The following is a 23,471-nucleotide window of genomic DNA, read 5'->3' as shown; positions in this document are numbered from 1 at the left end:
TCCCTGTGGGTCCTCTAAGGCCATCCGCCATGGAAACGCATGACCTCCCTGGGCCTTGGCCCTCTGGATTGAAGCCTTTCGTCCAGGCTCTGTATCCTGCTGTGCAGGTCAGAAGCGAGGCCTCGGGGACTTTGCTTTGAAGGCTAAAGCCTGAAAGAGGGCAACTTGGCAACGTGCTGATGGTCCTTCTGTGTGGAGGTTTATTCCCTCCGGCCGTTGTCTGCTCCCACCACATGGCACCTACTTTGATTGCATCAGCCTGATCCAATTATATGATGAGCTGTCTCTGAGGGTTTCGATCTGATCCTTCCTTCTCCCCCCACCCCCTTCTCCCAGTGCCTGAACAGCTAGAGGCTCTCACCACTCCAGACCAGCATGCGGCCTTAACCTGCTGTGCATCCGGAGCTCACTCTGGGAAGGAGAAAGCATGATCTCCTAGTGCTCAGACTATATTCATTTACACGTTCGCTCAGGGGCCTGGGAGACCAAAGACACTTGAGCAGCCACGGGTAAAATGATACCATCCACTAAGCAGCAGTGAAGAAAACTTATTATCCGCACAGCTGCATCTGATGGCTGAAAGGCAGGAACTGGATTGGATGGGAGAAATTCCTGATTGATTTGTAAAAATAACTGAACACCTTGTAGCACGGGAGGCTTTTCTACCTGAGCAGAGCCATTGAGCTGTCCCTGCTGCTTTGCATCAGCACGGTTGTAAGCGTCGGGTCTCTTCAGGCCTGAAGCCAGTATCCTGCGTCTGTGTCCATAACTGACCATCGGCAGAATGTTTGTGTTGTCTAGTGTGGCCTTTTTGAAAGCCAGCCTCCCATCGGGAAGGAGACGTTTGTCTAGGGCAACCTCTAGAAAGATACCTGCCGGTGTGTCCACCTGGGAATCCCCAAGATTTTTTCCAAAATTACTTATTGTGTGCCTATTGTGTGTCAAGCACTGTTTTATATACTCAAGAACCAGTAGTGAATCCCTGCTCTCAAGGAGCTTGCCTTCTGGGGCCTGCTCATGCCAAGGACCCTTACCAGGAAACTGAGGTCAATTCCAGAAGTAATAAAATCCCTCTATGTTCTAACCAATACCGGTGAACTAATCCTTCACCCCCTCCCAAGTCTTGTGTTCTGACCCAGACTCCTGAAGATAATACACGAACTGAGATTCTGTAGGGCCCTCTTCAAAGCGATCACAGTCCAGAAAACATGCAGAGTCCTGAGCACTTCTGCACCAGATCTTTTACTGGCGTTCTCCCTGATTTGGGGTTCAAGGATTTTTTGTCACTGAGAGATGACCTCAGTATGTGGCTCTTTTAAATTGAGCTCCTAAAATCCTTTTAAGGAAATTTTCCTCCATGGGGCAGCAGGAACTCCTTATGTTTAAGAGGCCTGAAGAGCTCTACCCCGTGGTAGCTGATACCACAGGAGGCAGGCCAGGATGAAGACAATCCAGGAGCACTTAGGTGCCTCAGGTATTTCCGTCTTTGTTCTCCATCTTGCAAGTCTTAAGGACTACATGAGAAGCTATTTCCACAGGCAATTAAATGAGATCTTCATTTTTTTCACCCAATTGAGTCAGGACGTTGAGTAAGTTCTAGAGTGCAGTGACAGTTCTGTCTTGAGACGTATTGCCCGCCTTGAGACTTCTTTGCTGAGTGGCTCTTATTATCCCAGACAGTCCATCATCAGGTGTTTTCACCTCATAGAAGGGGAATGGACTAGATTCTCCGGGAGTCCAGTCACGCTGCCTGATCAAGATGTGCAAATGCTCATGGTGGGTCAGTTCATTTGGAATCTGACACAATAAAATGCAAACTAACATTTGTTGAGATATAATAATAACTTGTATCAGTATGTGCCAGTCTCTGGCCTTCACACTTTCACGATATATCATGATTAATGATCTTGCTACAGCCTCAGTTTAAGAGAATGACAAATGGGCTATTAACATCTTGATCTAATAGTTTAGAAAAGTGAGGCTTGTCAAGGTTCACTAAGTTGCCGAAGGACACAGGTAGTGAGGGCAGAGCTGGGTCTAAATGGCGATGGAGAGAGCATCGGAACCATTTTTTTGGAGTTTTCCTCACTAAGCTGAGCATTATTAAATATATATGTATATATATTTACATTAGTAACATTATTTACATTATTAACATTATTAAACATATATGTATATACAAATATATATCAGTGGGAAAAACCCCTATCATGCTTAGGTACTCTATTCATTGATTGGAGAATGCCTTTGTAATGCATCTCTCCTAGGAAGGCAGAATCAAATTTGAGCCTGATCTTGTACTATAACTAATTATGTTAGTGGGAATGTAATTTGACCCGGTGTACAAGGAACCAAACATTGGTAACACTTCTGCCCTGGGATTCCACTGTCCATGGTATAGGAAGTGTCCCTGGGAAGGTACTGGAACAGGCACCATGCTAGGAAATGACCAGTTAGCTCCCCAGAATCTTAAGAAATGATTTTTGGAAAATAGACTCAGTAAAAGCTGGTATTTTCAAACGTTCTTCTAAAAGATGAGATCAATGTTTTATCCTTGCATCAGTCATTACATAATAAGCTGATTATTATTTAATCTGGCTAATTGCTTTTCTGAACTTTCACATCTGTAAAATGGCATCATATATATGCGCCCTGTATCCAGCCCTTAACAAAATGCTCAGTAAATGGTAGTTACACAAGTGGGTCAGTAAGTAAAGAAATGAAGGAAGCCAAGAGAGGAGTGACAGTCTCTAAAATAAGGACAAAAGGGGACAGGAACAACAGTGTTAATGCAGTATGTAATTATGGGCCCGATCGTTCCCTAAGTCCTGCTCAGCACCTGGGTATTGTTGTAGAATGTTTTTACACTTGCCATTTCATTGAGTTCTCCTAGCACCTGTGAGATAAACACTTCCTTCCCGCTTCTAACCGTGTTTGTCACCAAGCTGACCGACCGAGGCTCAGTGATAGAGATGACTGACTCACCAGCCCCTGGCCAGGCAGTGGCCATGGTCTGCCTCAGAGCCCAGGGCTCTCCCGCCATTTGATGCCCTAGTTCAGGGCTTCCTGGACCAGCAGGGGTGGGTTGGTGCTTCAGAAGGAGTTACACGTGAGCTCCCATGAGGAGATTTCAGCACTGTTGCGGGACCCCTGTTCTGTTCTCCCTCCCTCCCAGAAAAAATGTAAAGAACACAGAAATATTAGGAGGTGTACCTTACCAAATTCAAAATAATTGTGTTTCACTTCAAGGAACCCGCTATGAAGCATGGTGGAAAGGAGGGAGATGGGGTTTTGTGTTGGGGCTTCTGTATTCGAATGACTACAGAGGAAAGTAGGTGGAGACAAAGATGCCATCCCAGCCTTCCAGAATTCCAGAATCGTTTCTGAGGTTAGCTAGGATGGCGGGTAGCATGGCTGTCTTTCAAGGTCACGAGGAATGACATCAATTAGTATCACTTCTCGTAGGATATACAGGTGTGTTTAGCTTGTAGCTCCTTTTGAGGTTTACCTCATATAAAAGAGTCCAGTTTACTCTGACAGGAACTGCCTTCCTTCCCCAAAGAGAGGAGTTTTTGAAAAGAAGGCAGCACATATTTTCATGAAATAGTACCCAAGTCTGTCTCCATTTTCTCACTTCCCACTCACTCTTCAGCCCACTCCATTTTGGCTTCTGCCCTTGTCTGTCTCCAGTGCAGCCTTTGCTAGAGTCACTCACGACTTCTGTCTCACTAAATTCTATGGACATGTTCCTTAGGCCACGTGTCCCTTGACTGCTTACCTGCCGTTGACACTATTCAGCCACACTTTTCTCTCTGTGGTCTTTGTGGTTCCATGCTTTCCTAATTGTCCTTCATGAACGTTCTCCTTAATGAACACATCCTTCTGCACCTGGCTGCTGCATATTGGTGGTCCCCAAGTCTTGATTCTAGGCCCTTTTCTCTTTTTAGGTACTCTTTCTTCCCAGGTCATCTCATCCTCTCCAGTGGCTCCACTTTACGATCTGTGTCCCCGTGGCTTTCTGTATTCATTAGGATAGAGCAGGCCTTGCTGCAGTAAACACCACCACCAGATTCCAATGATTTGAGACATAAAAAGTTTCTTCCCATGTGTGCAATCTTCTGGGGGTTTGGCAGTCACTTCTAAGTGGTGACTCAGGATTCAGGCTGATTCCAGCTCATGGCTCTGCTCTGTGGTCATGTGGCCTTCACCAAGGCCCCGTGACGCATGGCAATGGAAGAGGGAGCATGGAGAGCCCTCCTGCCCTCCTGCACTCCCACTTACGGCCCTTTGGCTAGAATGAGTCACATGGCTCCAGCTTAACTGCAAGGGAGCCTGGAGAAGGAAGATTCCCTGTGTTTCTGGGGAGAGGAAAGTGAAATGGGTCTAGGTGGGCACTTAGCATCATCTGAGACACATGCTTACCTTTGTAAGTCTGGCCTAGATCTCTCTTCAGAACCCTAGTCCTTCACCCATCTGCCACTATGGCCTCCCCATTCGCCAGGGCACCTTGGGGGGTGACCCTCACTTACCTTGTCCCAAGTGAGCTCGTGATGCACCTGCAGAACCTGTCTTCTCTCAGAGCCCCCATCTCCGCCAGTAGCTGAGGGAACAGCCACCCAGTGCCACAAGCCCAAACCACAAGAATCACTCCTGACTTCTCTTTCAGTTCCACTTTCAACCTGTCACCACATCCATCAGTGTGACCTTCTCTCTGCTTCTGTCTGACCTCGGGGCAGCCCCAGTCCAAGCTGTTGCCCTCCTTCACTCAGTGACATCTGTCCAAGTGCATCAGAGTGAAAGGTCCATCTCCCTTTGCAGGTCTTCCAAAGGCGCAACACTGGACAGCTGGATTTCTTCAAGCGTTGGCGGACCTACGTGGAAGGCTTTGGGGACCCCATGAAGGAGTTCTGGCTTGGTATGAACTCTGAGATTCCGGAAGGGCTGTGCTGTGGAAGGGACATCTCCCTTCAAAAGCTGCTTGGGCGGCTTGTGAAGGCTCCCCACGTTCAGGAAGATGTTTCAGTGACAGGGACAGGATACCCTGAGGAACCTACCCACCAAGGTGTTGGTGGGGACATGTTGCTAGGAAGGTTCTCATGTGCTGGGATTGTGAGCGGGTGTGGCTGTCACAGGTGGTCTTTATGCTGTATCTGAGCTCCACAGGATCTGCCTGGAGCCTGCACATCTTAGAAACCATACTAGAAAAATAGTTGACTGATTGGGATTCTGGGCTATTATTGGGAGGTCATACCAGTAGTCCCTGAAATTCTAGTAATGCCCATCATTATGGGGATTGTTTTTTCCCTTTCCCTTCTGCTCTTTTCTGGAGCAGATGCTCATAGAGAGTGAACTAGCTGAAAGCACCCACTGGGAAATGGAGAATGAAAAAATCATAATCTGGAGACCCAGTGTCAGGTAGAGTAGGTGATGATGTGGTTTTCTTGGTGCAAAATTCCTCCAGAGACCTTACGGTGGCATCTGATGCCCTCTTCTGCTTGGTGAGATAAGGGGATGATAAGTAGAAGTGCATCTACTTTAGAGAGAAGGAGTGTGGGGGCAGGTTCACCAGTGATTACCCTCCACCGCTCTTTCTCACAGGACGTGGTTTCCACACTTGTTAATATGGCTGTGCCAGAGAGATAACAGGATGAGAAAATGGGTCCCCCAAAAGAGATAGCGTGAGGAAGTGCCCATTAGCAGAGGTGGTGAAGGCTAAGGTGACTTTTGGTGCCGAACATCTCAGCTGCTGGTAGGTGGGCACTTGCACACGTAGGTTGACTGGTTATTGGGATTGCCTGCTTTATTTTTAGGACTCGACCAGCTGCACAACCTCACCACTGGCACTGCCACCCGGTATGAGGTGAGAGTGGACCTACAGACAGCCAACGAGTCCGCCTATGCCGTGTATGATTTCTTCCAGGTGGCCTCCAGCAAGGAGCGGTACAAGCTCTCAGTCGGGAAATACAGAGGCACGGCCGGTAAGCAAAAGCATCTCCCCCCTGCCAGGGTCTCGGGCTCGAGCCCGTGGGTCTGAGGATCGGTTTGCCACGGGCCATGGATCTGGGGGATGCGATACTGCTCTGTGAAGGTGACTTGTCCTCATTGATCATTGATGATCGAGGCCCCTCAGGCATGATGCCCTACAGGGGGTGAGCAGTAAACAGGTATGTTAAAGCAATCCTTGACCATCTGAAAGTTGGGAATTTTGTACATTACACATTGATCCCCCCACCAGTAAAAGCCCTCCTCTTACACTCCCCTGGTTCAGGCTGCTGTGCATTGGCCAATGAACCCGCATCCTGAGTGATCCATGGTGCCTGCCCACCTTGCACTGGGCTTCAGCGGTATGGCTGCTGTCCTTGCACAGAAGAGTGTGTGTGTGTGTGTGTGTGTGTGTGTGTGTGTGTGTGTGTGTGTGTGTTATTTGAATATTTTGCAGCACTTTACCATAAGTAAAGAAAAAAATGACAGGGCTGATTCAAACAAGAAGAAGGAAGGTCTCATTAACCTCATAGAACTGTGACAACCCAGAAATTAGCAGTTCAGCTGCAAGCAGGGAATCTCTAACCTTGATTGGCTGCTCATTGGATGCAAGCCAGTCGATGGTGTGGTCGGTTGTGAAGGAACAGAACAGCATAAGCAACATGACTGAAATACTGGGACTTTACCGTTGAGTTTTCTATTTAAGAGGGGAAGGTGGTGGTTGTTTTAATATATTTTAAACTTACACTTATAGTTTTTAAAAATTCCCTAACAAGTCGTTTGATTTTGCACGTTTTTGACTTTGGTGTGACTCTGTAGGGATGTGTTACCAGTCGGATCCACTGACTCTATAGGACCTGGTTGCTCCCCTTAGGCGGTCATGTAAATAGATAAGTAATAATATAAAGTAACTTTTGCAAAGTGTCACCTAGTGGTGAGGAGAATAAGGAGCTACAGGATGCGACAAGGTGGGTACGCTGAGGCTGTTGAAGGGAGCTTCCCCCAGGGCAGGAGGCAGGAGCTGGGTCTGAGAGGGTGGGACTTAGATGGGAAACAAAGAAGGGCCCCCCAGCCCAGGGGAGTCCATGGTGAGCAAGGACCGAGCAGAAGCAAGGGTACTGGGGTGTGCCCTTGAAGCCTGAGGCCACTCAGGCCACTCCTCCTCCCCTAACGGTGGAGGACTGTGAACAGATGCCTCTGGAGTGTGATCCGAAGTGGCCAGTAGCTAATGCAAAGTTACTTTTAGGTCTTATAATTTAATTGTTTTGTTTTTTTTTAATCACAAGAATTTTGCATTTGCTAAAATGTGATGTTGCTAGCAAGATCTTTCAGTGTGATGTTATGGATGTTTCATAGTGTAGGGGATAGTCCCTGAGACCCGGGGAGTTTGCACAGGGGCCGGTGAAGGGGTGGGTCTACTGACATGGGGACATGGGAGGAGACAAAGAGGGAGGGGTAGGCACCTACTAGCGCATGAAGAGTTTGGGTGACAGACACGGCAGAATTGTTCAAGCGTTGTGAGGGGGTGGGTGGGGGAAGCGTGCAAAGATAAGTGCAGTGTTTCAGGGAAAATCCTTGAAGAAAAAACGGACCATTGCTGGAAGAGCTGTCACTTCTCTCTGGGGGTCTGGGGTCTCCATAGGTGAAACAGGCTGGGCAACCCTTTTCTACTTGCTATACAGTTTCTGGATGTTGAGTACGCTGCACTTCATCTGCTCACAGTACAGTACGAAACGTGAAAGGCAGGCATAGGAATGAGGCAGTTAAAATAGTTGGGAAACACAGATGGACCTTCCTGGGGTTGTGACGATAAAACCGAATCGGGGGGGGGGGGGGGGGGGGGGGGGGATGGAGAGATGCTGTTTTGACCACTCAGCACTCTGCCTACCTTTTCCCCAGTTCTGGATGAAATCAGACCACATTGCTGATGGCTCATTCCTGGATCTCCAACCATTAGGTGTGAGGGGTGCATACATCACAGGCTCCCTGAGACCCCTCGGGCCCCTCCTGTCCTGCTCAGTCCACATGGAGGATAGCTGGTCTTCCTTCTTCTTGCCGTTCACTACTGACCGTGGAGATCAAGTCGGTCTGCCTTTCTCGGGCTAAAGATTCCCAGCCTCCGGAGACTCCATTCATGGGATCTTCCTTGGACAAGATGCGGAGTTCCTACATCTCTCCCGGAATCCCAGTGCCCCCAGCTCCCAACTGGGGACATCACTCAGGCCTGCCCACGAGGGCCGCCCATTCTCCTCTCTTCTACCGCACACCTTTTCCTGCCCTAAAATAACCGGGAAATGAACTGATGCTAATGGGGAAAGGAGTGAAAAGGAGTCAATATATTCGTGAATTAACGTGGTCCTCCTCCCAGGGACTCTATTTGCATTTTAAGTGTGATTAGGGGATAATTGCCATTCTGAGGTTGTTCAGGCCCACAGTGCTGGTCAGCGGAAGATGGCTTTTCTAATAGGAGGCCTCGGGAGACTTTCAGATCACACCACATTTTGGCAGCACTCTGGTCTCCGCATACGTGCCGTTCCTACTTGGACACTCTGAAATTGAGTGCTGGGCTTAGTGGAGTTTTAGCTTTCCTTGTATAGGCTGATTTGTCCCCAGGAGAGTTTTGAAATTTAGGAAGCTTCTGACCACTCACATCCTAAATGATGAGGTGCTGTTTAGAGGACATAGCACTCAAATAGAAGGTGAAGGGTTTGATGTCTCTGTGCATGTGCTGGCTGTCCCCATTGGAGCTCTGATTAGGATTGGGCATGTGGGACCCTGGGGGAAACGTGTCAGTCAGGACCACTCTGACTCACACTGTGCATGTGGGCCCCCGACTTCTGCTTCCCTGAAGTCCTGTCAGAGAGCCCGTTATTCCCCTGTGAAGGAGAGCCCAGCAAGGAAGTGCCAGGTGAATATAGTTTCCGATTCTGGATCTTGGAGCAGGGCCGGGAGGACATCTAATGAGCTCTGCCTATAAGACGCTGTTCGTCTCTGGAGAGGTGATGGTGAAAACACAGACATTTGGAGTGGCGCAGAGCGACTTCTGTGGGCTGACCCGTCATTTACAGCTGGGTTCAATCCCATCGACACGAGACTTGGGGATGTCCAACCAGGGATGATGGGTTCACGCCCAGGGGGCACTTGGAAGCGTGACTAAGGAATGCCACCAGCATTCAGTGGGCCCGGGATGCTGACTGTCCACGGTGAGGAATTGTTCTACACAGATGCCAGTGCCTTTCTTGCTTTGAAACAGATTCTTTAACACTGCTACTTAGAATTTTTTTAACTATTTATTTATTTTTGAGAGAAAGAGAGTGTGAATGGACGAGGGGCAGAGAGAGAAGGAGACACAGAATCCGAAGCAGGCTCCAGGCTCTGAGCTGTCAGCACAGAGCCCAGTGCAGGGCTCGAACCCATGAACCGTGAGATGGTGACCTGAGTCAGTGTCAGACACTTAACTGACTGAGCCACCCAGGCGCCCCTTAAATACTGGTACTTAAAGGCGAAACAAGTGTTGGGTTCGTGGACACAAGGGAAAGCTAGAAATGGCACACATCCACTTCCATGGGCCCATTCCTGTTCCCAGGGTTCAAGGTCCAGACAGTCTTGTGTGACTTAAAAGGGATGTGATGTCGATGGCTTCTTGGGGTCTGAGGTGGCTCAGCTGCCTGGGTCATCCTTCCCGACTCAGGAGGTGCAGGAGGAGAGCTGATCTTGGAGTGATGTTTTGACAAGATGGGTGATAACCAGCTCAGCGGCCCCACCCAGGGCTCTTATAGGGTCGCCACCAACCCCACACGCACCTCCTGAGGGGAGCCAGCCGCCCACCCAAAGCCATTGTACTAGAAGTTAAGGCTGCTTATTTCTCATCCGATCTTTTCTCCTCAAACTCTGATAGGAGAGGGTCTGACGACCACTGGCTTTTCTACTTTATCTTACTTAGGGAGATAAGCTTAATAGATCAGAACACCGTGTTGGCTGGGGCCTGACGACCAGAGCAAAGCAATTTCTTGATTCATGACTATCCTCGCTGTCCATGCTCTGAACATCAGCATGGCTTCATTTTCTGGAAGGGAGCAAATCCATCATGGAATAAACTGCCACACTTAGTCCGAAACCTGCTTCGCTTTCCTTGATCCCAGTGCCTAAGGTTCGATAACTGTGAACAAATCGTTAAGAAACAGCCTCCGCACAGATTCTTAGGAAACAGCTCTGGGAACTTTAGACGCGCATTCGGTAAGCTGAGCTCATTAAAAGAGTGTCACCAAGGGAGCCATCGCGTGTTATTTTAAGCTGTAGTTAACTGTCTGCTAGAGAGCTGAAGGGGAAAGAGATGTGTACGAATCCAGCGACTACACACCTTTCCTCAGTTGGAGGAAACTCTTGGGGGCAGGGGCCCTTCAGGTGTCTTAGCAGGAATGGCCTGTGTCCCCTGCTCTCACTCCCCTGCTTTCGCCGGGGAAGCCATCAAGGAGCCATTGTTCAAGCTGCAAAGTCAGACGGACAATCTGGGACAATCTGGGACCTTCCCTTTTCATAATGTGTTGTTAACTCTTTACATACATCTGCCCCCTTCCTCCCCCAACTAAGTTCTTGAGGGCGGGGACCTCCTCCATCTGTTTTCCCAGAGCTGAGCGTGGTGCTGGGCCCGGCAGGTGTTCTCATGGTTCCTGAATAAATGAAGGAAGTTGCAGACCGACGTTCCGAAGGGCTTGTTGTCCTCAGAAGAGCTTGTGAAAATGCAGACTGCAGGCGGGTACTGCCTCGGAGTTTCTGGTTCTGTGGATCCGGGGTGGGGGTGGAGCTGAGAATGTGCCTTTCTAACAAATTCCCAGGTGCTGCTGATGCTGCTGGTCCAGGGGCCACACCGGGAGAACCAGAGACGGCCTGCTCTGGTTCAAGTAATTAAAGGTCTCTACTGAAATAAGGCAGCCGCAGGCAAGTTGGTGTGTCAGGGAGGACCCTGGGCTGGGAATCTGAGGACTGAGGTTTGAGTCCCGGCCCTACTATCTGGGGACAGTGGGACCTTGACAAGTCCCCAGAGTCTAACCTCTGTGAGTCTGTCTCCTCATGGGACTGCCGGCTGCCTGGCCCACCTTGTAGGCTGTCGTGGGGACAGAGGGGGAGGATACGGATGTGAAGGTGGTCGGTAGCTCAGGGGTCAGATGAAAACCTAAGTGTTGCCATGATAGGAACACAACTTAGGATTGATTCAGGCCCTTGTCACCTTTTATGAGCTGAATTAAGAATTACACTGATACAAAGATGATACATACCATGGGGGAAATGGTAGAAATACAAGTCAGATGATTCAAGCGGATTTCCAGACAGGATGTAATGAAGCACTGAACTGTATATATGTGCCAGGAGGGCCTGGGAAACTCGGGAGTGTGTGCTGGGAGGGGGTGTGGGAGGATTACTAAGGAGACCGACCCTTCCTCAGGAGTGGGGTCCAGCTGGGCTTTGAGGGGCGTTTAGGAGTCGGACCGGGGAGGGCAGAGGCATGGAGGGCAGACCTGTCTGCTGCACAAGCCGTGTGTGCCTGTGGGGACAGCGGGCCAGGAGATGGTGCGAAGGGTACAAGCCAAATTACAGGCTGCAAAGCCAAGCAAGGAGGAGCGGCTCCTTCCCTGTGGTGGGTGGTGGGAAGGACATTGGCCTGAGAGCGTGAAAGTGGACACTTACGCTTCAGGAAGGCCGGGAGGGCTGTCGTGTTGATGCAGGCCCGAGGAGAGGAGAGCACGCCGTGTGGCAGCCCCAGGAGTGAGGCCATCTGTGAGTGATCCTCAGGAAGAAGGGCTCCGTAGAGGGGTACATGGGATTGGCAAATGTGGCTCGGAGTTCGAGGCTGGGGTGGCTAAGAGGATGGCCGAGTGAGGGCAGGGAATGTGGGAGAGGGGTGGTCAGGTGCTGGGAGGAGAGCCGACGAGTTTGGTTTCAGATGTTTGGTTATTTTACGTGACTGTGTAGCCTCTGAGTGAAAATGCTGGAAGGGAGCAAGCTGTTGGAAGCTATTGGAGAAACAGGCCTGAAGTTTGGGTGACAGGCCAGGAAGGAGAATCTCTTCATCTGTATCATGTCCTCACCTTGGCCGTTTTCAGAGACGAGTGATTTACCTGTGACATAAATGGCCAGATCTTTGGCGTTTTCATGCCCAGAGATTGTCCTGCTGAGCCCAGAGTTCCATCACCATCTCAGCGGCCGAACTTCACCGTTCACCCCTCATCTCTCCTCTCCCGCAGGGGATGCTCTTACTTACCACAACGGATGGAAGTTTACAACTTTTGACAGAGACAACGATATTGCCCTCAGCAACTGTGCCCTGACACATCATGGTGGCTGGTGGTATAAGAACTGCCACTTGGCCAACCCCAACGGCAGATACGGGGAGACCAAACACAGTGAGGTAGGCGACAGGTGCACTTTTTTTGTTCCAAGCTCTGCCCAAAGCTTTGCGTTCCCAAAGTGACACTCTCCACGCTGGTTTGGCTACCTCTCTCCTTCTGATGCTCCCAGTTGGGGCAGTGGGGCTTCTTCTCCAGGCTCTATGGCCTGGAGGTCAAGGCCTCCCCTGCCCACCCGCTGCAGCCCTTCCCCACTCTGCATTCCCACCAGAGCTGCAAACTTAGTGTAGGTGGGTGGGAGCTCAGGCTGCCCACTGCTGGACAGAGACAGGTGACATGGATTATGCACCATCTGTTTCCGGGCCACCCATGAACACTGTCTTCATAACAAAATACCATGGGCTGGGTGGCTGGAACGAGACACATTTGTTTCTCAGTTCTGGAGGGTAGGAAGTCCACAATCAAGTTGCCTGCTAGCAGATTCGGTTCCTGGTGAAAGCTCTCTTTCTGTCTTGTGGATGATGGCCTTTTCACTGTGTCCTCCTATGGTGGAGAGAGAGAGAGAGAGAGAGAGAGAGAGAGAGAGAGAGCGAGCTCTCATCTCTCTTCCTTTTCTTACAAGGGCACTAATCCCATCATGGGGGACCCACCCTCATGATCTCATCAACCCTGATTACCTCCCCAAGTCCCACCTCCAGAGACTACCACTTTGGGGGTTAGGACTTCAACATATGCCTTGGGGGCAGGTGGGAGCTAACATTCTATTCATAACTTCAGAATTCTTTCTAGTCGTTCTCCCAGTGAAACCACAACTGTTTGCCTCAAGTCCTTTGATCACCAGGAAACAAGTTTTTTCTGTCTTTGATCTGACCCACTTTTGGGTCCACTTCATCCAGAGCCACTCAGAGTCTACCCAGAGTGTTGTGCTAAACTTCTCTCTCCATTTCAGGAGGTGCACCCAGGACTGAGAGTTCTTGATGGCTCCTCTCCCCTTCCTTGCTCTGAAACTTTCCTACCAGTGATTTCTCAAACCTCCATGACCCGTGGACATCATCTCGACTCCTTGCCAGGCATCTCCTGACTGCTCCCACACATCTTCTTGAAAATGGCGTCTTGTTGCCATGAGCTCCTCCCCACCTTGGGTTTCTAACTTCCCACCCTGGGTCTATTCTAGCCTTCAGGAAGCCACCGCTCCCCAGAACTTACCTTATAACCGGTGTCACTGTAAATATTAGCTCATCTCAAGTCCAGGTACAGTTTGATTACTTTGGCCCTGACCAGACAGGGGTGGGGGGGGGCTCCCAATCCTTGTGTGATTTTTCAAAGGGAAGAAGAAATGTTCCCCCAGGGAGGCCAAGGAGGGTGGGTCCATGAATCATGGTGGCAGCATATGGGCTGACTCAGGAAAGCCTGTGATCAGAGATCAAATATTTGAAATGAGCAGCCAGCATGCCCTAAACCATCCCCATATTTGCTAATAAAAGACATTCATCTGGTTAATGTGCTTTTCACAGTCTGCAAGGCATTTAGCTTCTTGTTTATTATTTACCTCACAAATTAAAATACATAAAATTGGTCACTTGGGCTCTTTATTGGCCAGGTTGCAAGGTTATTAAGTGAATTAAATATTATTACACTCACCAGTCAAAAGACATAAAATGAAATTTAGTTTTCAGCAGGCTATTCGTTACCCCAGAGCTAGTATCTAAACAGTTTAAATTGAAAATGATTTTACACGATTGGCCAATTAATATGTTTATTTTTGCCTTTAATTTTTTGGAAAGGAAAAGAGTGAGGCAAAGATATTGTGCCTGTTGCTGGCCAGGTTGACCCTGTGTTAGCTTTGCTGCCTCGGGCTCCCCGGCCCCCTGGGCTCACACCCTATCCTCACACCCTATCCTTCCAACCACCAGGTGGAGGTGGTGGGGGCTTCTGAGTCATCAGCCTAACTTCAGCTGCCCAGCAGAGGGCACATGTTTCTATTTTTTTTTTTATTAGTTTTTAATTTTTTATATTAAATATAATTTATCAAGTCGGTTTCCATACAACAATACCCAGTGCTCATCCCAACAGGGAGGGCACATGTTTCTAGATTCAGCTGTACTTCCCTTATCATAACTACCCCAGTAACCACCTGTCTTACTTAAGCAGAGAGGGTGTGGTCCTCCCCTCCCCTCCCCTCCCTGCAAAGAAGCGTTCCTTTGTACCTTGTACCTTAACCCATCCCACCCTCCTCCCTAGTGCCTTTTCTTGATGTTGACTCTTTCTTTCTTTCTTTCTTTCTTTCTTTCTTTCTTTCTTTCTTTCTTTCTTTCTTTCTTTCTTTCTTTCTTTCTTTCTTTCTTCCTATGTAGGGGGTGAACTGGGAGCCATGGAAAGGACATGAATTCTCCATTCCTTATGTGGAGTTGAAAATCCGCCCTCATGGCTACAGTGGAGAGCACGTCCTGGACAGAAAGAAGCGGACACTAGGAGAAAATTCGAGAATGTTCTGATGGCCTATTTGAACAGTCATCACACGAGACAAGACCAGCCCAGGGTTGGGGCTATGTAGGCTTGGGGCAAGGTGGGTAGTGGTGACTGGTTAATGGAAGTTTGAGGGATACTCCTGGCCTCTGGTTTCTGAGATGGCTGGGTAACCTCCAGGACAAAGTGTGTGATCAAACTTCAGACCACACAGGTCTCTGTCACCTGCATTTCTGCCCATCTGTATTGGGGACCTGCAAATCAACACAATAGTATATATGAGAAAGAACACCGGACTGCAAGTTCGTCAGTCTTCAGTAGCAAATATATGGGATTGGGGAGTAGGGGGAAGGGAAAAGAATCATCTAGCACTTCACCAGTTGGTGTGTGTGTGTGTGTGTGTGTGTGTATACATATATCTTTTCTCTAGAAAGCCATACCAAGGAGGGGTTCTATTTGATGACCAAGGGGGCTTAACGTAGTTTGATACTTGTTACCTCCCATGACCACTGGGATTTGAGGAAAAAGGTATAAATCTTCACCTGTTTAAAAAATGTTAGATCAGGAGAAAGAACAAAGGGACCAAGACTGATTCACATTGAGCTAAGTTGTGACCAGTATCCAGCAGGCTGGGAACCAAGCTTCCGTGTTACCCCCCTTTTCAAGTTCCCCCTTCCCACATATTTGCATAATCACTTTCAGAGATCTGCATATGTTGTGAATAAATTCTCACTCGTTTCAGCTTTAAATAACTGGACTCTTTTGGTGATTGGTCCCTCCCAAAGACTCTTCAGTGACTCTCTTTCATGCCCTCAAGTCTTCAGCCCTGCCCCTTTCCCTGGGCCCCCACACTGTTGGGCCTGTAGGTGTTCTGAAGGTGCCCAGTAGAAGCTTCTTGTTTGCTCAGGCACTTGACAGGTCGGGTCCTTTGGGTTTACTTTCCTACCCCTTTGGAAAGTTTCTCCGTAGTGAAGTCAGTGATCATTATTAAAAGTAACTTACATTCTGAGTCAAGAAAAAAAACAACACCTGGTTTTTAAAAAAATTGCCTTGTGTTATTTAACTCACATCAGTGCGCTTGAATTCTAAGTTCAACCCAAGTGCATGTGAAGGTACAACTTGTGCATCACCACGGAATGTGGTCGGCCTGCCGTTTCATACTTGCGAGACGGCGAATCGTGGTATTTGGAACCTGGAGAGATGAGATGAGTGGGAGCGGAGGCATGTGCCCTAAAAGCTTCAGCGCCGCCCCAGGCTCGGGGAGTTGTTCACTGCCTCAGATTGTCCAGGGTTTAACCTCCAGCCGAAGGCCAAGCTGTGTGCCCCAAACGGGTTACGTCCCCCTTGTAGGCTTTCAGCACCGCCCGCGCCCCCCCCCCCATACGCACAATGCCGCAGTGCTTGTTGCTAGATCTGGTGAGGGCGGTCTAAACAGGAATTCGGTGAGAGTATGTGTCTGCCTGCTTCTCGCCAGGGTGTGTGCTGTGCCCTGGGCGGGAGGGGGACACAGGTGAGACACAGAGGTGAGCAAGCCAGACGGCGTGTGGACTGTCATTCATTCGTTCACTCTCATTGATTCCACAAAAGCTGATGGAGCCCCGTTAGGAGCCAGCTTCTGCTGTAAGTACTGGTGCTGCGGAAGCGAAGAAACTGCACTAGTCCCGCCCTCACCTTGGCGATTCAGGAGCCTGGCGCTCAACCCAGTGGACGCAGTGGACCGAACCTCGGGGTGACTCAGAGCTGGGGCTGGTGCGTGGCAGCAAAAATTCCCCACGTGGGTTGGTGAATGCTTGGTAAACGTGCTGGGTAGAGCGCAGGTTGCTGGGCCTCATCCTTAGGTCTTGTGACTCAGTAGGTCTGGGCTGGGGCTGCCGCCAGATTGACTACTCTTGGAGTAAGCTCTGGCGTAGGGGTCGCCTGCTGCTGGTCTCTCTGCTCTGGACCTGTGATGCCCCCCACACACCTCTGTGTCCTCTGACCGCAGCATTTCTCCACCACCGGCCAAGATGAGGACTTGCCGGGACCTGGAAACTGCCGTGGGAGCCGTGCCGCCCGGAGGACTGGCAGGGGAAACCTCAGCTGACCCTTAAGGGGGGCAGAGAAGAAGTCAGGATGAGCTCATTTTTAAAGGCTGTTCATCTGACCGAGGAGAACGTTCTAGCCCTAAATGTCTGTGCCTGGCCTCACTGGAATGAGACCAGCTCTGATAGCCCCCGCCCCTGGGAATGGGTTCCTGCACAAACCTGCTCTGCAGAGGCCATTTTCCTCAGAGTCAGATTATGAGCCATCAGGGTTTTGAAGCTTAAGGGGCAATCCCTGCCCTTTAGGACAAACCAGAGAAGACAAAGTCTGTCACCGCAGGGCCAGGCTGCAAACCAGGCAGGAGGGCAGAAGCAAGGACGGAAGTACCAAGCACGTGCTAAAGCTCCCAAGCCGTCTTCTGTCCCACGCAAACTGCTAGCTAAGCGGTCATGGACAGAGCACAGGCCCTGCCCTCCAGCAGCCCGTGGCGTGGTGCTGACAGTTGGACAGCCGTGGGGACAAACCATGGCAGCTGGTAGCACGTCGGGGAGAGTGAGTCAACAGGGGTATGGACTGTCACTGTGGAGCAAGTGTCAAGGGCGTGACATGAGCATTAGGCCAGGTAGGAAGAAGTCTGAGTGTGTCAGGGAGGATAGAGAGGCCCGAGGGGGGCAGGGCACCTCGGGAAAAGGGAACTTGGTGGCAAGGACAGGAATGGGTGGGGTGTGGCATGGGTGAGGGAGGGAGAGGAGTGATTGATGAGGAGACTAGAGAGATGGCAGGGACAGTTGGCCCTGTGAGTGCTGGTTCTCAGCTCGGTGCCCGCTTAACCTCCAGGGACTCTGCCTCAGTGGGTCTCAGCTGAGCCCTGTGCCTGGAGCCTTTCAAAGCTAACATGCAACCAGTCCTGACAACCTCTGCTAGGATGAACGAGTCGGACAGCAGAGGTTGCTCAGCGGTGTTTGAATCTTGCAGTCACACTGACAGTGAAGCTTGCATTTTGAAAATATCTGTCTGGAGGCAGGATAGAGAATGGTGGGGAGCTGTTGAGGGAAGCTCCTCGGAGAGGGTGGAGAATCACAGACAGGTTAGGGCTATTGCAGTAGAAAACAGGTAATGGCTCTCTTGGTCTGTGGCAGAAATGGTGGGACAGGGGAGAGGGCACAGATTAAAGAGATATTTAGGAGGAAGAATCAGCAGGAACTGAGGGGGCTGGGTGGAAAAGGCAAGGGAAGAATCCTGTCATGGCTGAGTTTAGAGCTGGTTTTTTCTCTGGGAACAGGGCCCCAGAGTTTGTTTGTCACAGGCATCACAAGCTCTGCCTTTTAACTTAGAACTCTCAGGGATTCAAGGATCAGTAAAGCCAGAAAATGCTGAATGAGCCAGGGAGAAGGACTAAGAATGACTCAAGGGATTCTGAGCAAGGGGATGTCAGGAAGAACAAGGACCAGGTGTGGTGCATGAAAAGAGAATTCGTGGACGAGGAGACAAACAGCAGAGCAGGAGGCAAAACAAGTATAAATAACGGAAAGCTCTAGGCAAAACACAGTCATTTGCTGCAAGAAGTCCTCTGCTAAAAAAAATTTCCAAATCATTCCCTTAAGCCTTCCACCAGGGCAGTGAAAAGGATCAGGAAGGAGTTTCTGTCAATAAAGAGTGCAGATCAATCCGGTCAGGGCCCGCAGCCCTCTGCAGCAGACGTGCTGTACCCAGTCAGGCCAGCAGATGGCAGTGTTGTCCCATTGGGAGCATCTCCCTTCAAGGCCATTTGCCAATCCTCTCTGAAGGGGTGTTCTGAGGTTCTTCCTTTTCTTCCTTCCTGGGTAACATGGCCTGGGGAATCAGCTTATGGGGTACGGCTCAGCATCCAGCCCGTGCTTGGTGTTTGTGCAGGTAGTGTTGCTGTTGGCCTAATGCACAAAACAGGTAACTGGGAAACACCTTGAAGAGATTACCTACTGAAACCTAGACTCTGTCCCCTGACCTGGTCTACCCGGCCCGTTGCTGAGACAAGAAGATGGATCCATTGGCACGATGAAAGGTGAAGGGGGCACCCCTGGAAGAGATTTAGGCAGTTCCTAGTGTGTAATTAAATCCACTTCCCAAAGTCCTTCTGTTAGTCGGTTGTTTCTGTGGGGGAAATGTGGAATGGGTTGAATTCCACTTGCCACATTATATAAAGAGGTTAGTTCCCAGGTTAGCCCATAAATGCCTGTTTATTCCATAACGCAGACCAGTTTCAGGGCATGTATGATGACAGAAATAGAAAACACTGGTATTGCAGTGTTGTTATTTAAACAAGGGAGGAAACAAAATGGAGTGGAAACGGTTCTTTATTTGTGTAAGTGAAGAAAATCAGATTTAATTAGACAAGGCAGGTGAGGCAGGTGAGGCTTGCTGTGGAGCACCTGAAGGAGACATCTGGGTGCTCTACAGCCTTGTGGGCATAGCCCTTGATTGTGTTCAAAAGATTTCTGACTCAAAGTAGGTATCGCAAGTTAACAAGTCTTTGAGGAACCCAAATCCGATTAGGCTGGATCATGATGGCTGGTGTGTGAAGGGCCACTAGGATGGGATTCTGAAGACTTTGGTTTCCATCTCGGGTCTGGGTGAGTTACTTACCTTCTGTGGGCCTGATATTCTTCGTTTATAAAATGGAAATGACATCAGTCCCCGAGGTACTCCCTGCAAGAATCAGATGAGATACCGAAAGCACTCTTACATAATATATAACACTCTGGAATGGTAAGAGGGCTTGGATCTCTAGTCTTGATAACTTCAATCAAAACGTTTGGATTTTCTTTCTTCTCTCTCTCCCTCCCTCTCCCCGCCCCCCTCTTTTTTCCCCCTGATAGAGGTGTATCCCTAGCCAGCTCTAAGGTGTATGTGCTATGGATAGCCACCAATGGGATTATTACAGCTAACCAACGGACAAAGGAGAAAAGGCAGAGTGGGAAAGAAAAGCTTAATGAAGGTAAAGGGGGATCCGTCTATGTTTTGGAAAGGGTTTCCTTGGGGATGATATGAATTGAGCTGTACATGAACCCTCCATGGCAGCATTTCCAAAATGATATTCCTCAGAATGCTTGCTCCTCCAGATCTCCTAAAAGAAGAGGTTTAGTGGTCAAATAAACTTGGGAAAACTCTGAGGTAAGTGGAGTTATACTAGTTTCTTTACTAAAGTACCCGTTAGAACCCTTAATGTGATACGTGATTATAGATCTCAAGGAGGCAGAGAGGGGAAGTCATGGGCTGCAGTAGTTTGCAATCTTGTTTGAATGTAGGATTTTCTTGTGTTCTAAGTAGCTAATATTTCTCAAGGTGTGGTTCAGGGACCGCTGGCAATTACATGGAGTGCTTGTTAGAAGAGCGGGTTGTCTGGACTCACCCTCGACTTAACAAATCTGTCAGAAGGGCAGAGGGACTGGGAATCTGCACTTGTAAGAAGCCCCCCAGTGATCTCTTTTCCTTTCCCTTTCCCCCCAGTCAACACATTTTTGAGCATATAGGATGCACTAGTCATTGGAGATAGGGTGGTGAGTGACGTAGTTACTCTTCAGTCTTCACAAAGGCTTATTCTAATGAGGGGATGGCAGGGAAGTGTGGGAAGACGGGAGCACCCACAGTGCAACATAGTCTGATCTTACTGTGATCCAGAAGACTTGTGTGGTGAGGGAAGCTTTCTTGGAGGCAGTGATGTAACACACGGAACATTTCACCCCAAATTTGTTTGTAATGACAATTAAGACTTAGAGTTATGAAAATCCCTCATCTGTCAAATGGGCATGACGATTTTGACCTTGACATATTTGTCAGCATCACATAAAACCCAGTGAGTCCTGAGCCCCTTTAGTTGGAAGCCCAGTAAGGAAACACTCCCAGGAAGGTGGGAAGATGTGGATTCAAAGTCTTTCTTGATCTGGCCACTAGGGGGCGCTGTCACGCAGGGTGGCTTGGTGTGGAGAAGAGGCTGAGGCAGGGGTGAGTACCTACCCCATCCATCACAATTGCAAATTGGGAGTTTTGGTAATACTGTAGACCGTGCAGTGTATGGTGAAATTATGGACCACATCACACAAGGAGAAATAGAAAATGCACAGTATTGGGGCACCTGGGTGGCTCAGTTGGTTAAGTATCTGACTTCGGCTCAGGTCGTGATCTCATGGTCTGTGGGTTTGAGCCCACGTCGTGCTCTGTGCTGACAGCTCGGAGCCTGGAGCCTCCTTGGGATTCTGTGTCTCCCTCTCTCTCTCTGTCCCTCCCCCACTTGTGCTCTGTCTCTCTCACTCTCAAAAATAAATAAACATTAAAAAAAATTTTTAATAAAAAAATAGAAAATGCACAGTATTTTCAATCCCTATCTCATTTGATCTGTCTGTATCATTTGACTCTATTGACTCTTCTTGAAAGTTTCTTCTCCTTTGGCTTCAAGGACACAACACTCTCATTATCTTCCTTCTACCCTTAATTACAACAACTAACATTTACTGAGCATGTACTATAAGCCAGGCCCGATGCTGAATGCTTTTTATGCTTTATCTCGTTACTGCTGTGTCCCTGTGAGACAGGGATGGTCATTAACTCTACCATACTGGTAAGTCTTTTTTTTTTTTTTTTAATTTTTTTTTCAACGTTTATTTATTTTTTGGGGACAGAGAGAGACAGAGCATGAACGGGGGAGGGGCAGAGAGAGAGGGAGACACAGAATCGGAAACAGGCTCCAGGCTCTGAGCCATCAGCCCAGAGCCCGACGCGGGGCTCGAACTCACGGACCGCGAGATCGTGACCTGGCTGAAGCCGGACGCTTAACCGACTGCGCCACCCAGGCGCCCCATACTGGTAAGTCTTTACGGAGATTAAGTCGTCAGCTTGAATTCCCTAACCAGTGGGTACTGGAGTTAGCATCGGAATCGGGAAGCCCTTAGCCCTGAGTCCTGACCTGTCACACTCATGGTGGCCTTCACCAGGCTGTCCTCTGCATCACTGCTGCAGGCTGCACCCTCTGGGTGGAGGCAATACAAACGGGGTCCTCCTGTCCTTATTTCTTCCCTTGTAAGTCTCTAGATGGCTCCTGGGTGATCCCCCACAGGCTGTCCGGATGCCAGCTTTGCAGCCCCTCTGGGACAACTCTGTGTTGCTGGCACCTAGTGTGCTTGGCAAATGGTAAAGAGTCAAAAATATTAATGGAATAAGTAGCCTCAAAGAGGGAGTTAGATGCATGCATGCAGGGCCATTCCCGAAGGAACGACCACAGGTATTTGAAAACATCCTTTTGAACCCATGACAGGGACAGACAGCTGTGTTGAAGGGACTCTTTTTCCCCCCCCCCCAGTTCTGTAATCCTGTGACTTTGAATTTGGGAAAGATACTAAAATCAAAGGGCAAGGAGCCAGCGCAGAGTGTTGTGGTGACTTGAGAATGCGCATAGCACTGTTCAGGTCCACAGGCACACCGCCACAGGCAGGGCTGAGCCTGAGCAGGTGCAGCTGGTGGCTTTGGCTCTGGCACCCACCCCCCAACCAAGATGGGCAGCGGCTGCCCCTGCCTTTGGCTGCTGGAAAACGGTCCCTGGTCGACACTGGAGAGTTTTGGAAGTCCTGGAAAGAACAGAGACCTGAATGAAGAGTCTCTTCTTGGGCTGTCATGGAGTGTGTGGCAATGGGGAAGGGAGCCCAGGAACCAACTAAGACTACAGAAATGTCAGCCTACCTTGGGGGAAATAAGACGAAGGGGGAGCGTGTGCCATAGGCCTGTCTTCCTAAGCCCTAGCTGAAATGGAGTCAACACGGTGTTTTAGCAGCCTGTTTGACCACTTCCCCCATGAGCCTCTAGATCTGTGCTCTGCAGGATGGTAGCTGCTAGCCACGTGTAGCTACTGAGCACTTGAACTATGGCTGGTGTGACTCAGCTACTGCACCTTTAATTTTATTTAATTTTAATTAATTTAAATAGCTACATGTGGCTAATGGTACCATGTTAGATAGAGACATTTCCATCTTATCTACTCTATCAGACAGCCCTGTTCTACAGGGCTTCTGCTTAACGGCCAGCTGAGCATCAAGGGAGGACTCTGGAGCATCTGAATCATTCCATTTCACAACAAATGCAAAGCCGTGGTCCACTTGAAAAGAAGATATGTGTTTTATACATACATACTATACAGACATACGTGTGTGTGTGTGTGTGTGTGTGTGTGTGTGTGTGTGTGTCTTCCTATCTGGCTATCCATCTATGTATCTAATAATGTAAATACATATCTATGTATCCATGTATGTATCTAACAATGTGTGCTTATACATGTATGTATGTATCTATGTGTGTGTGTGTGTGTGTATGTAAGTACCTACGTATTTAACAATGAATGTACCTAACTATGTATGTATCTATCCCCCCAGCAGCTACTATAGAGACTTCTGATCTCTCCCCTTCCCAATACTAGATTTAACTTAGAGGTCTATTTCTACTTAGTTTTTGCTATTTTTCCCTTTTTCTTTAAGAAGACATTGACTGACCTCATCGAAGGGAACGCTCTCTAAGAGTTGCCAAGGAGCGTCAGTGTTTTTCCTGTAGCCAGCACCTCCAAGGATGTCTAGTCTCTGAGGTGTCCTCTCTGGAGGCAGTGATGTGAGAGCCTGGTCCTGGTCCTTTGACCTATGA

The 23,471-nt window shown here is 49.1% G+C and overlaps 1 protein-coding gene across 1 annotated transcript in view; it reads left to right on the top strand.

Moving 5' to 3' along the window:
• Nucleotides 1-15,541, top strand: part of TNN (tenascin N) — a 52,514-nt gene extending 36,973 nt beyond the window's left edge. The window contains exons 12-15 of the mRNA XM_040446721.1: nucleotides 4,819-4,915; nucleotides 5,811-5,978; nucleotides 12,225-12,388; nucleotides 14,681-15,541. Of these exons, the coding sequence (XP_040302655.1) occupies nucleotides 4,819-4,915; nucleotides 5,811-5,978; nucleotides 12,225-12,388; nucleotides 14,681-14,821 (570 nt within the window). The 3' untranslated portion in view covers nucleotides 14,822-15,541. The remainder of the gene's footprint in view (nucleotides 1-4,818; nucleotides 4,916-5,810; nucleotides 5,979-12,224; nucleotides 12,389-14,680) is intronic.
• The last annotated feature ends 7,930 nt before the right edge of the window (nucleotides 15,542-23,471 follow it).

The sequence above is a fragment of the Herpailurus yagouaroundi genome, unplaced genomic scaffold (genome assembly GCF_014898765.1).
Source record: "Herpailurus yagouaroundi ecotype Mexico unplaced genomic scaffold, PumYag 195, whole genome shotgun sequence".
In the NCBI taxonomy this organism is placed as follows: Eukaryota; Metazoa; Chordata; class Mammalia; order Carnivora; family Felidae; genus Herpailurus; species Herpailurus yagouaroundi.
This window is presented reverse-complemented; position numbering and strand designations above follow the sequence as displayed.